Source organism: Homalodisca vitripennis, unplaced genomic scaffold (assembly GCF_021130785.1).
Source record: "Homalodisca vitripennis isolate AUS2020 unplaced genomic scaffold, UT_GWSS_2.1 ScUCBcl_8059;HRSCAF=16012, whole genome shotgun sequence".
Classification (NCBI taxonomy): domain Eukaryota; kingdom Metazoa; phylum Arthropoda; class Insecta; order Hemiptera; family Cicadellidae; genus Homalodisca; species Homalodisca vitripennis.
Window position 1 is genome coordinate 1 of NW_025784176.1, and position 20,197 is coordinate 20,197.

Here is a 20,197-nt window from a genome sequence, read left to right on the forward strand (position 1 = left end):
GAATAAAAAAAGTAAGATAAATCGAATTCTAGATTTATAAGTTGAACAACAAAACCTTCAAACGAGTAGATGAATCTCCAGACATATAACGTATGCATGCAATATGCTGGTGAAATCTGAACTGGTCAGTCAATTATTCAATCTATAATATATAATACAAAATAACCACATTTGAAAACTTTTAATCTTCCATGGGTAAACATCAAAGCGTACTACGACTTGCCAATTTAGAAAAAAACACCAAGACATCGTTGTTGACTATAACATGATATTGAATGTCGGGGTGATCAGCTGAGAGAAAATCTTCTACCCACTCCAATTGTTCTGCACCCGATTATCTCAATTTTTCAGCTACTAGTAAGGTTTAGAAATAAAGTTTTTACAACCTCAGAATGGCCATCGTTAAAGGTTAGGGTTTTTTCTGTAAGTTTAGCGTTATTTTATAATTGTTTTTTTTAGTTTGAACAATTGTTATAGACGTTTATATGAAATAATTATTGTCCTTATTCATACTCCGACCTTCATTAATTGAATCCTATTGCCCTTTAGGAATATGTTCAGTGTGCAATTTCCCACGAAACATTAGCCTAGATAATTAATAATGGAATCTGTAAGAATAAGCAACATACTAAGTTACCCAAACTATTATCTGATACAGGCTGAGCATATTTTAGTTTGTTACAGGACAAGGCTATGGTGATTTAGGATACCATATTTCTTCATTATGTTTTGTATTGGTTTTGAATAATATTTGAAATGATTACAGAAATAATGTTTACTCTAACTATACCTAAAATGATATAAAACAACTTTTTCGTAAAATATTAGACTATAGGCTACTGTTATTTCCAGAAAGAATTTTTAAACAGTTACAATCCATTATACACTGAATATTTTGTTATCTCATTGATCTAGAGGATTGGGAGGATTCTGAATTCCTGGGTAGGTTAGGTATAAGAAGAGAGAATAACGTAACAGTAACAGAATCAACGTTCACACAAGGATTTTAGTGGGATGAAAGTTCTGCATTTGAAGGTAGGCTAATGTAAGAGTTTTGAGGTACTTTTCCTGTTCATCAGTTTGGCCACTAAAAAAATAAGAGTTAATGTGGCTCTATATTGAGTGTTCTTGAGTACTCTTACCCTGACTACTAAATGGCTGCAGTTTAATAAGTGACCACCAACACATAAGAGTTAATGTGGCTCTATATTGAGTGTTCTTGAGTACTCTTACCCTGACTACTAAATGGCTGCAGTTTAATAAGTGACCACCAACACAATCGAATGATATGGAATTATCAATATTCATGACCATCCAAAGGACCGAAAGCAAAATGTCGAGCCAAATAACGTAATAGATATTTAAAAAAACAATATGGTTTTGTTAGTTTTCAATCTTAGTAATTTATGAATTATTAACACGTTCGCTTACCCGAGCGCCGCATATGTGCGGCGCCGCGGTCATTCCGAAAGACTATCGGTAAAATACGGATCTTTACTAGAAGACTGAGAATAATGTGTGTGACTTTCACCACAGACCACAAGAAATTTTAATTTAAATTCATATAATACACTTTAAAATAACCTTAATTTAACATACCTTTGTGATTCTACAGGTTTTTTAAAATGTTTTGAGCCTTTTTACGGCGCCGCAGATGTGCGGCGCTCGGTCCATGGCATTTAAAAACTCTAGGTTTTTTGAGAACCAAGCTCGATGGACAATGCATATATTCATATTTATTGTAAGTTCAAGGCAATATTTATAAAGTAAAGCTAAGTTTGATGGTAAGTGGGTATCTTTCCTCAGACACAGATATCTATATGCACTTCCTATTACAAAAGTGTAGAACATTCTAGTGAAAAGAACAAAGGCAAAAAATACCAAAACTTTTTACAATATAAAGCATAGGCTATAATTGGACAATAAATTGTATAAAGTAGGCGACACTGTTACAAATGTGTACATTTACAAAAGTAATGTTATTAGCCTATTACGCCCAAAATTAATACTAAACTGACAAGTAGTTTATGCATCTCATAAATTGTTTGGGCCTACTTTTCATGAAATTTGTTGAAACAAATTGGCATACATAGGCCAATTAGTTTGTTGTCTTTGTCCTTGCAAACAGAACAAGCGTAGAAAGTGTCCTTTCTCTTCTGTTGTTCAACTCGGCAAATTTTGCATCTCAGTCTTTTTTGAACTTTTACGGGTAAGTGACTTCCTGAGGAGCTAGCACGGAAAGGACGTTGCACTTGTTCCACTTGGATAAAATGTTTAATTATTCACGTCCCTAAAGCTGAGGTATGTCATCTTGCCACTTAGCTTCGAAAAGATGTAGGCACTGTTCCAGAGTGCGATATCCATGAGATGAAAGAATATCTTCATATACCAGCGTAAGGATTTCCTTGGACTGGAATAGTAAGATAGCATTTGATCGCTTTTGTCAATGCCGCCCATTCCTTTGTTATAAGCTACGATCATAGAAGGCTTCTTCGTAACTGTTCCTCTTTTGTTTGTGGTGTCTGTCATGTCAGGCCCATGTGCTGTAGAAATACTTAGCACATTACGTTTGTCCCGCCATTTCATGACGGTTTACTTCGCTTTTTTGCCGGCTGATAAATTCACCCCTCTTCAAGTTAGCCTGAATAACTTCTTGTGGGTTACCTGACCTGACAGCTTGCAGGGTCCCCACATATGTTGGTTTGGTTTTTGAACAGGTCTTCAGCTAGCTCAACGCTATTGTAAAAAATTGTCTAAGTAGACAATATGGCCTTTGTGAAGAAAGTTTTGCATTAGTTTCATCACCACCTCATATGTGTGACCCTTTCCTTGGTGTTGTAAGGTTTCCTTTGCCTTCATAAATGATTACGTTTAGAATGAATCCGTCTGATGTACATAGTTCATCACAATTTAACTCCGTATTTGTGAGCCTTGTTTTTTTATGTACTGCCGGAATGATAACCTTCCCCGAAACAAAAACCATCGCTTCATCGAGGGAACAGTGATTTTCCGGGTTTGTAAGTATCGTTAATATTTTTGTAAAGAGGTGATGTAACACTTGGCTAATTTTGTGCATTCTGCCATCCAGTAGGATCTGTTTCAGAGTCATAAAAACATAAACATTGTAGAATGGTTTCATATCTATTGCGAGACATTGTATTGCCAAATATGGTATGTCCGTATAATGGGTCATTTGACCAATAGTGTTTCAGTGTGGGAAAGCCTAAATTGCCCATAAAGCATGGTTAGGCCTAAGAAACTTTTTTAGTTCATCTTTGGTAACATTGACCCATTTGTTAAGAAGTGAATATTTAGGAAGAGGGTTTCCTCGGTAGACATACAGCTCGTTTGTTCGTCCAATGGACAATTTTATCTAGAAGACAATCGTCAAAAATGCTGCTAAAAACTTCTACTGGATCATTAGTTTGTAGGTTGATTTGCTCCCTACCTGTAAATTCAAACACGTGTGGATGATTGTTTGTATCTTTCCAGATACCTTGCACATTATCGTAACGGGTCATGAACAGCGGTTGACAACAAACTGTACATTAGGATCGAGATTTATTACGTTACCTTCATTTATTATCACAGCCATCAACTAGTTTCCATGTGAACATCTTCTTGCACATAAGGCAATTCCACTTCACCCTGAACATCATCACCATTTTCATTTATTCTCAACCGAACTTGATTCACTGTCAGAACAATCAGAGGGAATATAATCACTCTCACCTCCTGAAGAAAACAAACTAGATTCACTGTCACTCAGAAAACGATCGATTTCACTGTTTGTGCTAATAAACGATCTATCTCTGTTACGCTTCATTGTCAAGATAAACAAATAAACAACTCACAAAACACAGTTTGGCGACTACAAACATTGAGGTTAGGCCTGTTTGGTGTTTTTTAATGTAAAACATATGGTAGTTTAGTCAGCTGTTGTATGACGTCACTAATTGTCAGATCCACAGACCAAGTGCCTCACATATGCGGCAGACATCCCTGTTAGACTGTTACGAAATGATCAAGGCTTTAAAATAGACTGCTACTTTTTGTCAAACTATTGCATTATAGAGAGCAACAGCGCCGCAAATGTGCGGCGCGGCAGTCTATTTTAATGAGACCAAGCGCCGCAAATGTGCGGCGGCAGTCTATCGGTGGAATCCAGCCGCCGCACAATTGCGGCGCCTAGTCTATATTTATGGAAGATTTTTAACATTGTGGTAGTGAATGTGTTAATATTTTACAAATTAAAATATATAATTAAAACAAAATAACATTTACTTACCTTATGTATTTTCAAGCATAAACGTGACTGCTTGTGTGAAACAAAGAAGACATATGTATGTCACTGGTTTTGCTGTCATTACTGTAATCAATAACGAAACACATGATTTTAGTTTTAAATTTATTTTTAAACACGTTTTTGCTTTGAATATTAAATTGTGAACGATGATGTCGAGTTAAATTACGTTTTAGACTTTAAAATGGTTAATATAGAGAAGCTATATTTTTATATGTAAAAGAAATGTATTTTTTTCAAATTACATTAAAATAACCAAACTTTATTTAAAGTTTGAGCAACGTAGTACTTATGATTACTTTAGCCTATCTGAAATGGTATTTCTGGAGGTATCAATGCCGTCTAAACTACATTTCATTAATTAAAATGTCATAGTTTGTTTGATTTCAACTAAAATAGTACATTATTTCCTGTGTATTCATAATACCAAATTTTAGAATGTTCCAAAAAAGTCTTCTCAAGTGTGTTTTTGCAACGTCCTGTTTGTTCTGACCTTTCTTGTAGCAAAACACTATTTGATTTCCACCTTTAATTCTAGTTTTCATCTCCTCACTGCAAACAGGATACTGTACTTAGGATTTAAGGAGCTAGCTCCTTTTCTTGCAGCCATTTTCAAACATTACTCAGTGTTTATAAAACACTGTGTTGGTGGATTTTGAGTACTTTTACCATGACTACTAAATATTTTATATGTCTAAACTTTTATATAACAAAATTGCATTGGGTATAAGCAAAAAGATTGTGCCCAAAATGTGTAATTTGCAAAAAATATATATAATCCATAACTTGAGTTATAAACTTCAGTTTAACACGTTAGCTGCCAACCCCGAAAATTACGTTTTAGCGCTAAAGTGCCAAATTTTTAAAAGATAAATTGTTGTAACCTTTTGTTATTTTTCTCTTCTTTGGTTAGTAATAAACATGATTTATGTATATTTATTACGTTTATAAAGCGTCGTGCACATTGGCCCGACAGACTTTTTTACAATGCGATATATTACATAAATCATTTGCCGTCCTATACGCCAGACGCCTGATTCTGGGATATTCAGTTTTGTTGATGTGCAGCCTCAATAATTCCCGTTGCAAATAATTCCCGCGCTTTAGTTCTCTGTCTGCAATTGCATCAGCTAACTTCTAACCTGCCTTTTCCACATAGCTGAGTGCTAATTGACGCGTTTTGTTACTCGAATCCTACATTGTGTTTTTTTATAAGTAATGTTTCGATAGTTGTGCGTGTATACTAGTGATCAGTAAAAATGAGTGGCGATAATCTTCTTACGGATGAAATCGAACGTATGATTGAGAATCCGTCTTCCCCGGGTGATATATTTGCCGGTATAAGTGATGATGAATGTGCAGGAAGAGCCACGCATTCCAAATGTGACCACTACATGGCACCTCTACCTGACGTCATCTGATTTTGTTGGTGGAGGAGTACAAAAACGCCGACACAGAAAGGTGTGCAAGTTGTGCTACAAAAATGTATCAGAGGAAAAAGGACGTAAGGTAGCAAGAAATTTGACACAAGTAAACTACGTTTTGCAGTGAATGTCCTGAAAAACAATTTTTGTGTGAAACATGTTTCAAAATTATACACAAATATTATTTTGTATTTACTTATTTTGGTACTTTGGGATTATACCGACCACACCCAGACATGAATCGTTATTTCACATTTCGTTTCTACTGATTACTAGATTAGCGTAGAACAATATTTCGTCAATATAAAACAGGAATTGTCTTATCGCAAACACCTCCCCATCCTCAGACAGAGGTCAAAGTCGAGCGTCTAGTAGATAACGTGATTGCAGAGTCTCGCCGCCCGTTCAGCTGGTGCATCGCTTTGTTGTACTTCCGTGTTTTACCTCTACATTTCTCCAAACACAAAAATTCAACAAAAACAAACATTTACCAAACTAAACTTTTTATTAAAAAAACACTCAAAAACTTGTTTTTATTCTTGATCACATTCCGCCACCCAAAAATGCGAGTGCCTCCGGCCATCAGCGCGGGGCAGCAGCACCGAAGGTGCTGCCGAAGCCCCGCGCTGATGTCGACGAAAGAAAAACATCCCTCGAGATAGTACCTATCAGTAAAAATATCAAATTCTAGAGGGGCTAATCAGAAATATAAATTGAATTGTAATGGAAAGGCAATGATGTACCGTGCAAATCACGTGATGCCGCGCGGCCTGCCGTAATCAGGATTCTCGAGAATGATAAGATAACAGCGACAACAATACCGATCACAATACCTGGAAATGCTTGTAAGTTTGTAATTTTGTAATTGAAGAGTTGTTTTTTTTTTCGTTCTTCATACTGGTGTGGTCGGTATAATCCCAAAGTACCCTTATTTTTCTTTACTTATAAGAATTGTATTATTTGAATAGAAAGGAAAGAAAAAAAAAAATGAAAATAAGATACAACTTTTTATTTACTACATTTACTTTTTGTGAAACTTATGAAATAAAATCTCTTTTTACAGTAAAATAACAAATCATATATTTTATTCTTCCTGGTAGCAATAATAAGGCTAAAACCTTATTATTTTATATTCTAACACTTAATATAAATAATAAATAATAAAAATACCCATCGGGCAATGTGGCCCGACGAAAATGTCCAATGTAGCAATCTCATTCGTATCACTAATAACGAAAATAAACACAAAAACAACGTTCTATTAATAGCAGAACTCTTCATAGTTCAATCAGTTTCAGTTAGAGTCGTCAGGATGCAGCACAGGCACAAAGGTAATCAAAATGGCGGGTACCGTTATTGTTATGCTGTCGGGCCACTTTACCCGACGTGCAATCTCTTAAAGACGTAGAGCGTCGGTCCATTTGGCCCGACGTGGCAGCTAACGTGTTAAAAGGCAATTGTGAAGTTAACAGCAGTTTGTCCTCCTGAACAAAACAATATAAGGTTTTGGGTGGAATTGGCAAAATGAAGTTACAGAACATTAAAGTGCAACTACTTTTCTCTTGCGGAGTAATATTTTATGTTCTACGGGCGTCACATGGTCTTGTTATGATCATAAGTCAACCTCTTATTTGTTGCTGTTGATGTCAGCTGTTACCATCTTTGGATATATAAAATAACAATAATGTTGAAATCAGGGGAAATAGATCCAAATAAAAGACGTTTTTCTTAATTTAAATCTAAGAATAAAAGTGCATATCAGCTTGACACAAGTGCCTCCACCCATCAGTGTGGGCTACAGCACCTTCAGTGCTTCTCCGCTGCTGATGGCGACATAAGAAAAAACATCCCTCAAGGTAGTATCTATCAGTAGAAAAATAAAATTCTAATTGGTTTGATTATGAATGCCTCCAGCCATTACCGCTTTATAGGAAATAAAATTTGAAAAACACAAATATTGTGAATTCACCTAACCATAACTTCCTACCACCTTGCAAGAAAAGTAGTTCCACTTGAAATGTTCTAAAATTATTTATTTGTAATTTTAATATCCTAAAACCTTTCGTTTTGTTCAGAAGGACAATAGCAAATCTCGTTTCTTGTGTGATGAGAGTAAATTTGAAAATAATGCCAACAAACTGAATTAAACTTTCATTAAACCAATAAATACTTTAAAAAACAAGCAAGTTTAATAAATATGCAAAATCAACACAACCATAACTTCCTATGTATTTACATACCACGGGGTAACTTCCAATCACATAAAAATAGCTTTCTTGATTTCAAACTAAAACACAATTACCCAACAAACTGATAATCTTATTTAGAAAAAACATGATGACCAATTAAAAAGGAATACATTAATTTCCCAATATTTTAACTGCTCACATAATCCGCAATCAAACACGTACAAAACTTTCAAAACTAATTAATTGTATTAGAGTTAAGGAGCCGCAATTGAGTAATACAAGTAGAAGCCATTGTATAGACTGAAACAGAACAGTAGATGGTGCACAACTAGACTGTTCTGACCACAGAGCACTCAGATAGGCGATTGGAAGTAGATAGCTGAAAATCATAAGTAACACAAATCATAGAGGCAGTAAATAAATATAACCACAAATTTACATTTTCATTTCAATTATTATAAAAGTCATTTGTGATTTCCACCTCTTAAAAACCATATATATATTTGTTCAGGAGGATGAGCAGAATACGTTAATAACGTAGAACTCGTGATTTCTCAGGTCTGCTGTTAATCCCATAGATACTGTTTAAAAATATAATATGTTTTACTTAAAACATATTATAATATGTATATGTATAAAATAAATTTTAATATAAAATTATAGTCATTAAAATTTAGAATATGCAAGCATGTCTGTGTATGATTTGATATAGCTTTTTCTTATGTTTGTTATATAAATTCATAAGGAATGTAAGGAATTGCTTTTTTTTTGCCTTCTGCTTATCATTGTGTGAGTAGACCAAGCAATACTTTAGAATATTCATTTCTAGTATAATTGGAGAGGGTATATTCAGGTATCTTCTGACAATGATAAGGATCTGGGTTGAATATAACTAATGATTTCAAACATTAGAAGTGTATCAGGTAATTTAAATTATTTTAAATGTGTAAAATAACTATAAAAATATGAACATTACAGCTGTAATGGATACAGTGCGACCGAACATGGCAACGTTTCTCAAGTATGCCAAGGTGGAGCTGACCCCCCCAGGACCAGGTGACATTGGTGCTATCAGCAGAGGAATCGGTGACATTCTCAGTGCAGCCAGGACCGGCCGGTGGAAGCAACTCACTGTCAAGGTTAGCTTTAACATGGACTTGCATCATCTAGACTAAATATACATATTTTCTAGCTAGATTATTCCGTATTTTTAATATTTATTAGTAAGCTTGTTAAAATTTTTGAGAAATCTTTCTATAGCTTCCATGTCAACGTAGATACAGACAAGGATAACCTAAACCCTGCATGAGGAAAGTGCATGAAGTTTAGTAAGGCAAATGGAAAGCTTGTTAAGGAGGTAGGATAGCTAATATCTTGCTCTTTTACATGTAATACATTTGGAATAGATCAGTGATATCCATATTTTACAGTCAACTAATTTTCTTTTTTGGAGGAACAATATGAATGTTTCAACAACACACTTTAGAAAATTACAAGATCTTGTCTTGTGTTGAAAAATGTGTATCTTAAGTACAATAAAACACATGTATATGCATTATTCATAAGATAAAAAATTAAAACCTTCATAAAGTTTATTTTTTATATAGAAATATTAACATACCAATAATCACATTAATGAATACCCCTTAAAGTAAACAATAAGGTTAGCTAAAAATCCAAACATGATTGACACCTCAATACACAACACAATTAACAATGTAATTTGTACTTACACTGGTGAGCAATGGATGTAACAGTGTGAGGTTTTTTTAAGAACGGTTTTACAAAATCTTTATATTATGGCATGTCAGTGTCTGTTAGCTTACAGAGAAAGGTTTAGTTCCCAGCATCTGCCACATGCTTGGTGGGATGAGGATACGCAAAATAAACCAAAATAGTGCTGCTGTGAACGAGGCTTTTGTAGAACTATTAGGCATGTATTGGAGCACGGCTTATTGGAGATTCAGTGGTGCCTGTATCGTTGAGTTGGCTTTTATTACTGTTTTTTTTTCCTACGTTTTATGTTATGTTATTAAGTAGTTGCTTATTTGCTTGATAGAAATGCTTGCTAAAACACTATTAATATTGAAAACAGCTTAAAAATGTAATTTTATTTCTATTTTAAAATTGTGATATGAAATTTATAACAAACCTCATTCTAGATTACCATAAACTGTTCAAACGAATGAAAACATTGTGAAAATTCAATAATTTGTCTCACAGATCTTTAAGCTTTTGATATTGAAGTTCTAAAAAGTTTACTCAGCAACTTTTGCCAAAAGAGTGAATTTCAGCAGACTGATTTGTTCATAACGCACCTGCCACATAAAGTCTCTGGTGGTCAGTTTTTGACAAAAAAATCTTGTTTCCATTTATGAAGAGGGTATGGAAAGAACATGGGATTTGACGCCATTGATTGTGACAAAATGATGAGAGAGGAACTGCCAGGCATTACAGGAGATGAATTTAAAAAGATTGTTAAGCGTGGAATGAGCAATAGGATAAATGTAGCCTATCAAGTGTAATGGAGAATATTTTGGATGGGATAAGGTTCCTTTTGTAAAAAATAGATAAATAGAAAAAAGATTCTAGTTTCTTTGGGTGCCACCTTAACCGGTGAGGGATAGCATGTTTTGGAGTTTGCTTAGTCTTTTTGCTTTGCAGCGCAAGACACAGTGATTTTTGGTTTGATAGGTTTTTTAACTCATCACTGCTTTATTATATACTAAACAATTGGAATTAGTTTTCTATCTAATTTCAAATGGAAATCTGATAATAATGTGGGTTACAAATTTTTATGTTCAATCCTATTTTTAAATCAAGTAATTAAATCTTTTAATTTCCAAAGTGAAATATTATCATATATTCGTATAATGTTTTGTAATATAAGTTGCTTGGGATATAAAAGACATACAGACTGAAAGAGATACAGTGGTTGTAATCGTTTTGAGACTGTAACTTTCTGTGAGTGCTTGGAATTTTTGGTGAACCCTAAACTCAAGAGGGGAAGAAGTGAGAGTTACTCTCCATGAGAAGGTGATGTGAATTACAAAAAGGTGTTAAGATAACCAGGAAGAATTGGAGAATTATCAAACAAAATTTCAATTTTCTCTGTGCATTTAATTTTAATATGCAGGGTGTATACACCTGGATAAATACCATACGGATTAGGATATCGAGTAAAATCTTCACCATACCTATTAAAATACTTTTTTTTCACTTTTTTAAGAATAAAAACTATTTCCCCCACATTTTTCAAAGGAGGGTAGAGGAGAGTCACTTTGACTTTTCAAATTGACTCTCCTCCAATAAGACTTTTCAAATTCTATCTTGTGAAATGTCTTATTAAAGGTCTCAAGGTCATACTAAAAGATGTCACGCATGAATTGATATGCGCAAGACATTGGCTTTGTGCCTACAGATTATAAACACCCCAGATTATATTTTTGTGTTATTTGCCCATAAATTTTGCTAGAAACGGATTAGAGGTGATTTCTTAGTGCCATTGTGTTTTTATTGAATAGACCTTTAATATGACATGTTACAAAATAGGGGTTGCAGTTTTAAAATTTAAAGTAACCTCCTTCTAACCCCCATTGAAAAGGGAGTGAAATTTCTTACCCTAAAAATCCAAAAAATTAATTTATTAAGTATGTTGAAGTTTGTACATTGATATCTCAATCCGTTTTGAATATATCGAGGTGTATCATAACTTAATTTACACCCTTAGATATAAGTGGTTGTTTGCTCATAACTTTTGCTAGGATCGTCATAGAGATGTTTTGTGTATGTCATCATGTTTCTTTTGAATTTACCTTTCAAATGACATGTCACAATATAAGGATTTCAATTGGAAAATTCAAAGTGACCCCCTCTACCTTTATTTGAAAAAGGGGAGTGAAATATTTTTAACCCCCCAAAAAGGTTCAAAAAAGTATTCTAATACGTATGATGAAGATTTTACATTGATGTCTCAATCCGTTTGGAATATATCAAGGCGTATCAGGAATTTATTTACACTCTTTATAATGTTGTACCATCAGTCACAAAAATGTACCTAAATACCAACCACTATATACAGGGTCTACAAAAAAAGCCTGTGAGCATTTTATTTTTTGAACTATTGCATATAAAGTAATGAAACTCTCTCTACACATAAGTACTAAACCTAAAAATCTATATTTTCAAGCAAATATAAATGTTTTCCATCATACTGGGGAAGGTCCACAAGGAATCAGAAAAAAAATCTTAAATGAGAGCATAGGTCAAGTTATACATTAAATGTCTCTATTAGGAGAAAACAATGCCACAGACCCATTCATCTTAACCAAAGTGATGTAAAGTTATAAGCTTGAACTTGTTGTATAAAGCTTAATTGTCATTCCTTGTGTTACATAAAATAATATAACCCTAAAACCTCACAACATACAAAAAAATAATTTCTCCAAATTGTGAATGACTGCACCACATTTGGAAACAGTCTGGAGTAAGCCTTTGAAAATTTTCTGCATGTTACTAAATAATAAAACTCAATAGTGCCAGATGAGGATATCATTATAGCTTATCTTAGTTACATTATATGCTCAAATGTTTTACTCTCTGCAGTTTAACAATGAAAAAGGGAGTTGTAATAGCCAACCATAACATTTTATAACATCTCAGCAGACATGTATTATTCTTTGTGTTGTCGTTTAGGTTGGAGGGATTGGTCCCCTCAACCTATACTCAAAAGTAGTACTCAACCTAGGCTCTCATTTAAGATTTTCTTCTGACTCCTTATGTAATGTCCCCAGTATGATGGAAAACATTAATATTTGCCTAAGAAAGTAGATTTTTAGGTACAGTACTTGTGTATAACGTTTTGTTCCTTTATCTTTAATAGTTCAAAAAAAATTAAATGCTGTTCCTGGACTTTTTAGACTCTGTAAAACATCTGGAAAATAATTTTAGTTGATTAAAAATTGTTCAAATTAATTGTTCCAAATCTTTTAATTATATATTAAGTAGTTTGTTCAATTTGTTTTTAACATAAAATAATTACTTATTTATTTCTGATAGCATTTAGTTCGCCAAAACATATTAATATATGACTAATTTTTATTTATTCTAAAAACTAAAAGTTTTGGTTGTTTTGTTCTATGGTAGTTGTCTTAGCAGGAACATCAATTGATTGAAACAGCTGCCTGTTTTTCATTGTTGAATACTGTTATTTGTAACTTGCATGCCTTATCTATAAGCAGTAACAACAATTATTCATTCCTTATTAACACTGCATTTAAGGTGCAGTTTCCTCTTTCACTTCAATCTTATGATCCATATATCAAAATGTTTGTTACTTATGAAAATTTAGAATGTAATGATAATGGATGTATTTTTAATGCAAAGTGAAGAATGCATATCTCTTCTCAATATCTGTCTGCTGTTCTTGAAATATTTTAAATGTTACCACATGTTAACAAAATATTTAAACTCATTAGACATGCTAAACAATTGTTTTTTACTTATAAACATACCTTACCATGAGGTAATTTCCGGAACAGGATCAGACACCAAATTCCTTGGAAATGTGATATAATTGGTTGTGTCTCCGATTGGAGACGACAGCACACATAAGTAGATATTTATTGGACACAAATATAAAACAATTTTATAATCTTTCATTTTGCTACATTAAATCATCGTATCATTTTCATTTACACTATTAACAACATAACTCCTACCACCGTCTGAATATGTTTAGGGTCGTGCCACTTTTGAAAGCAGGCAAGTGCACATTTGCATCACTGCTGGCTCTGCCAGTTTCAGTTTAACATCTTTTGGCTGAAGATGGCTTTCCAATGTGAAGTTTTAAACGTCAGATGTGAAACAAAAAAAACTTAACATCAACAAAGGTTCAAATAACCACTACTGTTAAATTTTAATCCTGTTGCATAATTTTTTAGTAATGTACTCATTATATCATGTATATAGGAATAAAAGGTTGGTGTTGGTTTTGTTTTTAGGATGCTTGGCTGAATATTTTGGTTTGTGGTGTTAACAGAAGTATCATGCTGGTTTTGGGTTGGTGAAGTTATTGGCAAGAGGAATCTTGTAGGATATAACGTGGAAGTCTAACAGACAGCCTGGTGTTTGCGGCGTAGATTGTATTTAATACAACAGATTGTTTTTTGTGTCACTACCACCTCATATTGAGATGTGGTGATTGTAATTTATTTAATCCAATATAAACTACATTATCAAATATAATGCGTTGTTATTTTGTGGAGTGTTGACAGTTTGCATGTTCCTAAAGTAAATTACACATTTTAGAATTAGCGATCATACATGAAAATTTAGATTATTTTTTAAAACCTTTAATCGCTTGACAAAGTGATTTATCAAAACCTCTCCATTGTAGCCTTCAAAACTCAATAATATTGATTTTTTAATACTTTACAACGAAAAGACTCTTTACATACACAACTATCCTTTCAACACTGGTATTTTTTGGAGGCAGTCTACTGACTGCAATAGGAGTTAGACAGCCTACTGCTATTTTCAACTATTTGGTCATTACTATTTGCTAGTTTTATTGTTACTTGTAACACCAATAAAATAACACTTCCACTTGTTTCATTATAGAAAATAAAAAATAACTATTTAAAATTTGACTAGTCCTTCTTCTATACTCTTAAAGTAAAAACAATCGTCAATCCTAAGTGCATTTAACCTGTTGATTAGTAGCGCCGCAGCATCTGCAGCGCAGTGTGCCAAGGTATAGGTTAGTAACGATGCAACTTTTGCGGTTTGAACAGTTTTACTGGTTAGTTTCCACTGCAATACTTGCGACTCGTAAGGATATTGTTTTCTTGACATCTAGCAGCTGTGGTAAGTACTACGGAACATCACTGGCCCAAGTAGTTCTCAGAGTATCCGCTAGATAGTAGGAGCGTTCAGTTTTGTTTCGTTCTGTAACAAAGCCCTACAAGTGGCTTCGTTGGGAACCAGTACTTTACCTCTTGGCGTGACATTGAAACCCGTGTTTAGAGGTTATGTTTTTGTTTTTCTCATGTGATTAGTCTGATTTATTACAAACTTAATTAGTTTGTTGCCAATGGCTGGCCGTAGCCATCTAAATGATGATGAAATACGCGAGTTCTTCTTGGATTCGGGTAGTGAAGACGAAGAATTGGATAGTGATTTATTTTATTTATAGTGATAAATAAAAATTAAAAAAATTTTTTATTAGAATAACCAAAATAAAATACTCAAAAATCCAAAAAATTAAAAAAAGTTAAACTCACTTTTTGAGCCATGCGCACTAAAAAAAAAAAACTCATTAATCAACAGGTTAAACAGTTAGTATAGTAGTACTGCATTCACTTGAAATCAAAATATTGCTTTGAGGACTTTTCTGGAATAGAAATCAATTAAAAAACTGTATATATATATATATATACACACACACACACGTTATTTCTTTGAATAGTAAAAGAATCCATATTAGTGATTTTGTGATAATATATTTCTTTTTACACATTACCATTATAAAAGAGGGTGGCAAAATATTTTTTTGTTTTAACTAGTTATAATACAATGAAGGTCATCATAAATGTATGCAAATAAATATTTAGCCAAATAAAATCTGGCTTCAATCATTAGAGTTATTGATTGTTCTTATGTCTAATTATATGTATTAGTTTTGAAACCAAGACATACTGGAACAACTTATTTCTCCTGATTGTAAAATTCACAAATTTTTTGTTTTATTATTAATTACCATATGCATACAGATTGCTTAATAAAGAATTTAAATGGCTCTTACATGGTTTTTTTTTTTCTTTTCTACAGTACCGTATTAGTATAATTACTTTTCTAACATTCAAATTTACTTTTGTTTCAGGAAGCATGGTTGAATGTTTTAGTAGGTACAGAAGTTCTTAATACGTCTATGGCTGGTTTTATGTTGGTGAATGCATTGGAAAAAGAAACCTTGTTGGATACAATGTTGAAGTATGAGCTGCAGCAGTCCTTAGAAAATATAACTTTACTGTCACTTTAGGTTTAAATAAATCCATGTTTACAAAATATTTTTGCCTTGTTAAGACTTTTTATATTTTTATTTCCTTTACAAAATTGATTAACATAATATTCTGAAATTTGGCACAATAATTAACCTTAGTTTGCAAAACAGAATTCTTCAAAATAAATGTTTGTATTGAATTGTTTTGTACAGTACTATTTAGCCTAGAGTTTCAACAGAATGTATACTTCTAATAACAAAAGACAGATTTAGACAAAATGTTTAACACCTGAATATTTAGGATTTGAGTCTAACCAGTTTCACTTTATACTGCTCTGGAAATAGATGTTTGTTTCTGGAGTGAGTGAATGTTTAGTTTGATTTATTTGGACAGTTTTATGTATTGGCCAAAATGTGTCACCAAAGAAATATTCTCAGTCAACTTGAGTGATCTTAGATTTGTTTATACATAGTTTATCCTAAATATGCAATATTTTTATAAAAGGTCAAACTGATAGCAGCTAAGAATTTTATTAATTATTTACTTCTTTTCATAGTGATAATTGTGTTTTCATCGTATAGTGGCATTTTTATATATTCAAAATAATATGTACTTTTAGGTTGTAATATTTTATTTGGGCCCAGGTTATTTTGTGAGTATTTTGACACCTCAAATTTAGTTTGGTTTTATTTTTTCAAAATCATGACATGTATAAATGTTAATGTTGAGTTTAGCTCCAGTTCACCTTTCTCTCAATGCAGCACTTGTAATCTGACGCTGTAACAGACTTGACTCCTGGAATCTGGAGCCATGTGTTCATTAGAAGAGATACAAAAATGTTGGTGATGAGGAAGCTCAAAGTGAACTCTACATCTTTTTGACATCAGAGACTTATACTACAAAATAGAAAAACATAGTGTTTATCTAGGTAAACAGGTATCCTCATTGTCTCATCAGATGCACAATTGAGTGCACTACAATGTTTGAAACGCAGTCTCTCTAAGCACAGTGGAGCAACAACTGAGTTTTATACACATAACATAGTTGAAGTCAAAACGATGTTAACGTTCATTTTTAGTTTTTTCATCACTGATATTTTTTGGATCTCTTAAGATGAACTGGAGCTAAACTCAACATTCACATTGAATCACCCATTATAGCTACTGTAATATTTTAAACTAATATAAAAATATAAAAAAAAATTGAATACATTTTTAAAAATATTTTCCCAGAAAACTATGACGGGTTTGAATGGAATTTGCATGAAACCTATTAAGTAGTGTAAGATAATCAAAAAGATCTGACCTGATTAATGCCTCAATTCATAGTGGCATTTTCCAGATCGTTGTAAGTTTGTGAAAATCAAAACCATTATTTAAAAAATTTGAATGAATCTGAGGTGTACAACTATTGTTCGACATCACTCCCAACTATTTTCCAAATTTATCAAAAAGGAAGTTTGTGGGACCAGCTGACTGGTTATCTTGAAAAATATAATTTCATGGTGGCTCACGGATTTCATTAATAATTGTGTCAATGTGGTTGATGGTGAAGCTTGTACATAGCTGCTATGCTGATCCATCCATATTTTGACTGTGTTGACTCAGCCGTTCTTATGCAAAAATGTTTGTCTTTTGTCTTTAATCTTGTCACATTAAAACTTCAGCCTTAAATTGTAGAGGTTCAGTATTCAGCAAAATCCAATATTCCCAATTCTTCTCTCACTATTTTTCAAACATCCAAATATATGGTTATATAAATCATCCAGAAAAAGAATAAAAACTTATCAAGTGCTCTTATAATTTGCATTGGTAATGATGAGTTGAAAAACAACAAAATCAGCTTAACTGGACTAGGCTTTTGGACTGAGCAGTTGATAAAATTGAAAACCACACGTTATTGAAGGATATTTTTTCCTCCATATTTCTACCATGTATAACAACCAGGAGCACTTTTTATTTTATTATTAATAGTAAACACCAATGTACAGTTTAGCTCCAATTCACCTTTCGTTTTATTGCAGCGTCGGGTATCTGACACTGTCTCAGACTTGACTCTTGGAATCTAGAGTCATGTTTGTCTGAAGAGATCCAAAGAAAGTTGACGACAATAAAGCTCAAAACAAAACATTTACATCGTTTCAACATCAGAGACACTTACAAATAGGTGAAGTTGTAGTCTTATTGTCTCATCAGATACACAATTGAGACAATGGCTATTCCCCATAGATCAAATTCATTCCTGAACACACTTTTTAACCATTATTAATCCTGTATTGTTTATTTTCACTGGTGTGCACACAGGGGTGCCACAGGTGCCCAAGTAACTGCTAATAAGCTGATTTTTTGTTATGTAACTTAGGTGCGAGGAATTATACTGCTACTGAAGTACAAGAGTTGTGTCATTCAGCTCGCCGATGGCAGGGTTTACATATTATTCCCCTCTCTGTCCTATATATTATTGCCCCTCCTTGCCTCCAGTTGAATGAATGGCATACGTGATTAAAATCACGTGAGCTAGTTTCCCACTTCCTGCGGTAGAGCGATTGCTTGCTCGCCTGCACAGCTGATCTTCACTCTCACACACTTCTTTTTCCTAGTTCCTTTCACTCTCACTTCAGTGCTTGTTTGCAACTGTGCAGTGAGTGTAATTGTGATTGTGCATTGTGTGATTGTTGTATTATTGTTATAGTAACACAAGTGACAGCGTGCTATTACTTATTACAATTAACTTATTACAAGATACCAAGATAGAGAAAAATATTTTTAAGGACAGATTTACAATAAGAAAAGTGCCAGACACCGACAAAATCGTTTGATAGTGGTAATTGTTCTGTCGTTTCACAAGTGAAAAGTTTTAAGTTTTATAATAACATGGCGTTGTAACTGCAATTCAGGACGAACCATCGTCATCGACGTCAAGCCCTTGACAAAAAATCTCCTCACACCGACGACGACTCTATTCGAAGAATTCCTTTGAATAAGATTGAGAAATATGATGGTGGCCCATATCAACCTAAAGGCTATGTGTACCCTACTAGTAAATTTGGACAAAAAAATTAGGAGTTTTCTACCAAGTTAGTATGCAAACTGGATGGTGCAAATGGATTGAGTACAGTCCCACGGTATATTAAGTTTATAGTTTTCACTACAGTTCTTTTTTTTACCAACAATTCAGGCAAAAAGGGTCACACAGATCAAGCTTTTGTTACAACGGGATTTAAAAGTTGAAACAAGGCTAATGAGTATTTCAAATAACATCAGACCTCACTCAAAGTTCAAAATCGTTTGCTAGTTTTCTTCTAACATCAAAATCAAACCTTTTTTTCGCTCAACAAACAGAAAGAAGAGGTCTTATCCAAACAGCAGGCTCAAAATAATATAACAACCATAGTTTTTTATATTAGTTCCCAAGGGTGGTTTGTCCTCCACAACTACTAGTAAAACAGAATTAGGAGCAGGAACTGTGTTTGGTAGATAAGATAGGGTTGTTAAACAGGAATGATGAAATAGTTGAATAGAAATTAGACTAATATGTCAAATGGTCCACATAGTAATAAAAGAAATAAGAATGAAGCTCTTGTCAAATTTATGAGAATGTCGAAACGATGAAAAGCCTAAATAAAAATATAAAAAATAATAATGAGGACTTACAAGAAATTAAAGGTTTTAATTAAAATAGTGAGGAATGAAAGGCAATGGTACGTATACATGTGTGTTTGCCGTATATTAATTAAAGAAGCACATATTTTTTAAGTAAAATTTGAAGTTTAGTGCTAAATCAAAATATTTAACTAGAATCACCTATTAAGACTCGTAAGTGTTACTGAGTGTAATTGTATTGTGAATGTTATTGAAATTAAATAAGAATTACCACATAACAATGTTGTGCCGCTGTGGTTGTGTGTAGGGTTGTTCCGATCAAGTATAGTATCGATACTTTAGTTTCAATACTTACTTGGTATCGAATCATGGTGAGTACTTTTGCTTGTTGTTTAATATGTTAAAACACTTTTGTACCTGCAACTTGAATTTTTATTTTACATTGCCATATTTGAAGTTGTTTGCTAAGAATAAATGTTTACAATGGCTCCAAAGAAATCTCTTAACAAACCCCTTTTGAGTACAATGAATCAAGAAATCAGTCTTTATTACCCATAAGGCACAGATTTTACATGCATAAGGTATAGTCAAAAAACAGGAAGCATGTTGTTCACAATTGTCAAAAGGAACTATAAAATTGAGATTGAAAGTACACAAAATATGAAAGTTTTTGTGG

General features: G+C 33.2%; 1 protein-coding gene across 1 annotated transcript; it reads left to right on the plus strand.

Annotated features, from left to right (window-relative positions):
• The first annotated feature begins 254 nt into the window (after window positions 1–254).
• Window positions 255–14,181, plus strand: LOC124374356 (ATP synthase subunit g, mitochondrial-like). The gene is given in 4 exon segments (XM_046832584.1): window positions 255–408; window positions 8,895–9,055; window positions 13,919–13,939; window positions 13,941–14,181. Coding segments are annotated over 4 exon segments (288 nt in total). The 5' UTR covers window positions 255–392; the 3' UTR covers window positions 14,031–14,181.
• Window positions 14,182–20,197: the final 6,016 nt, after the last annotated feature.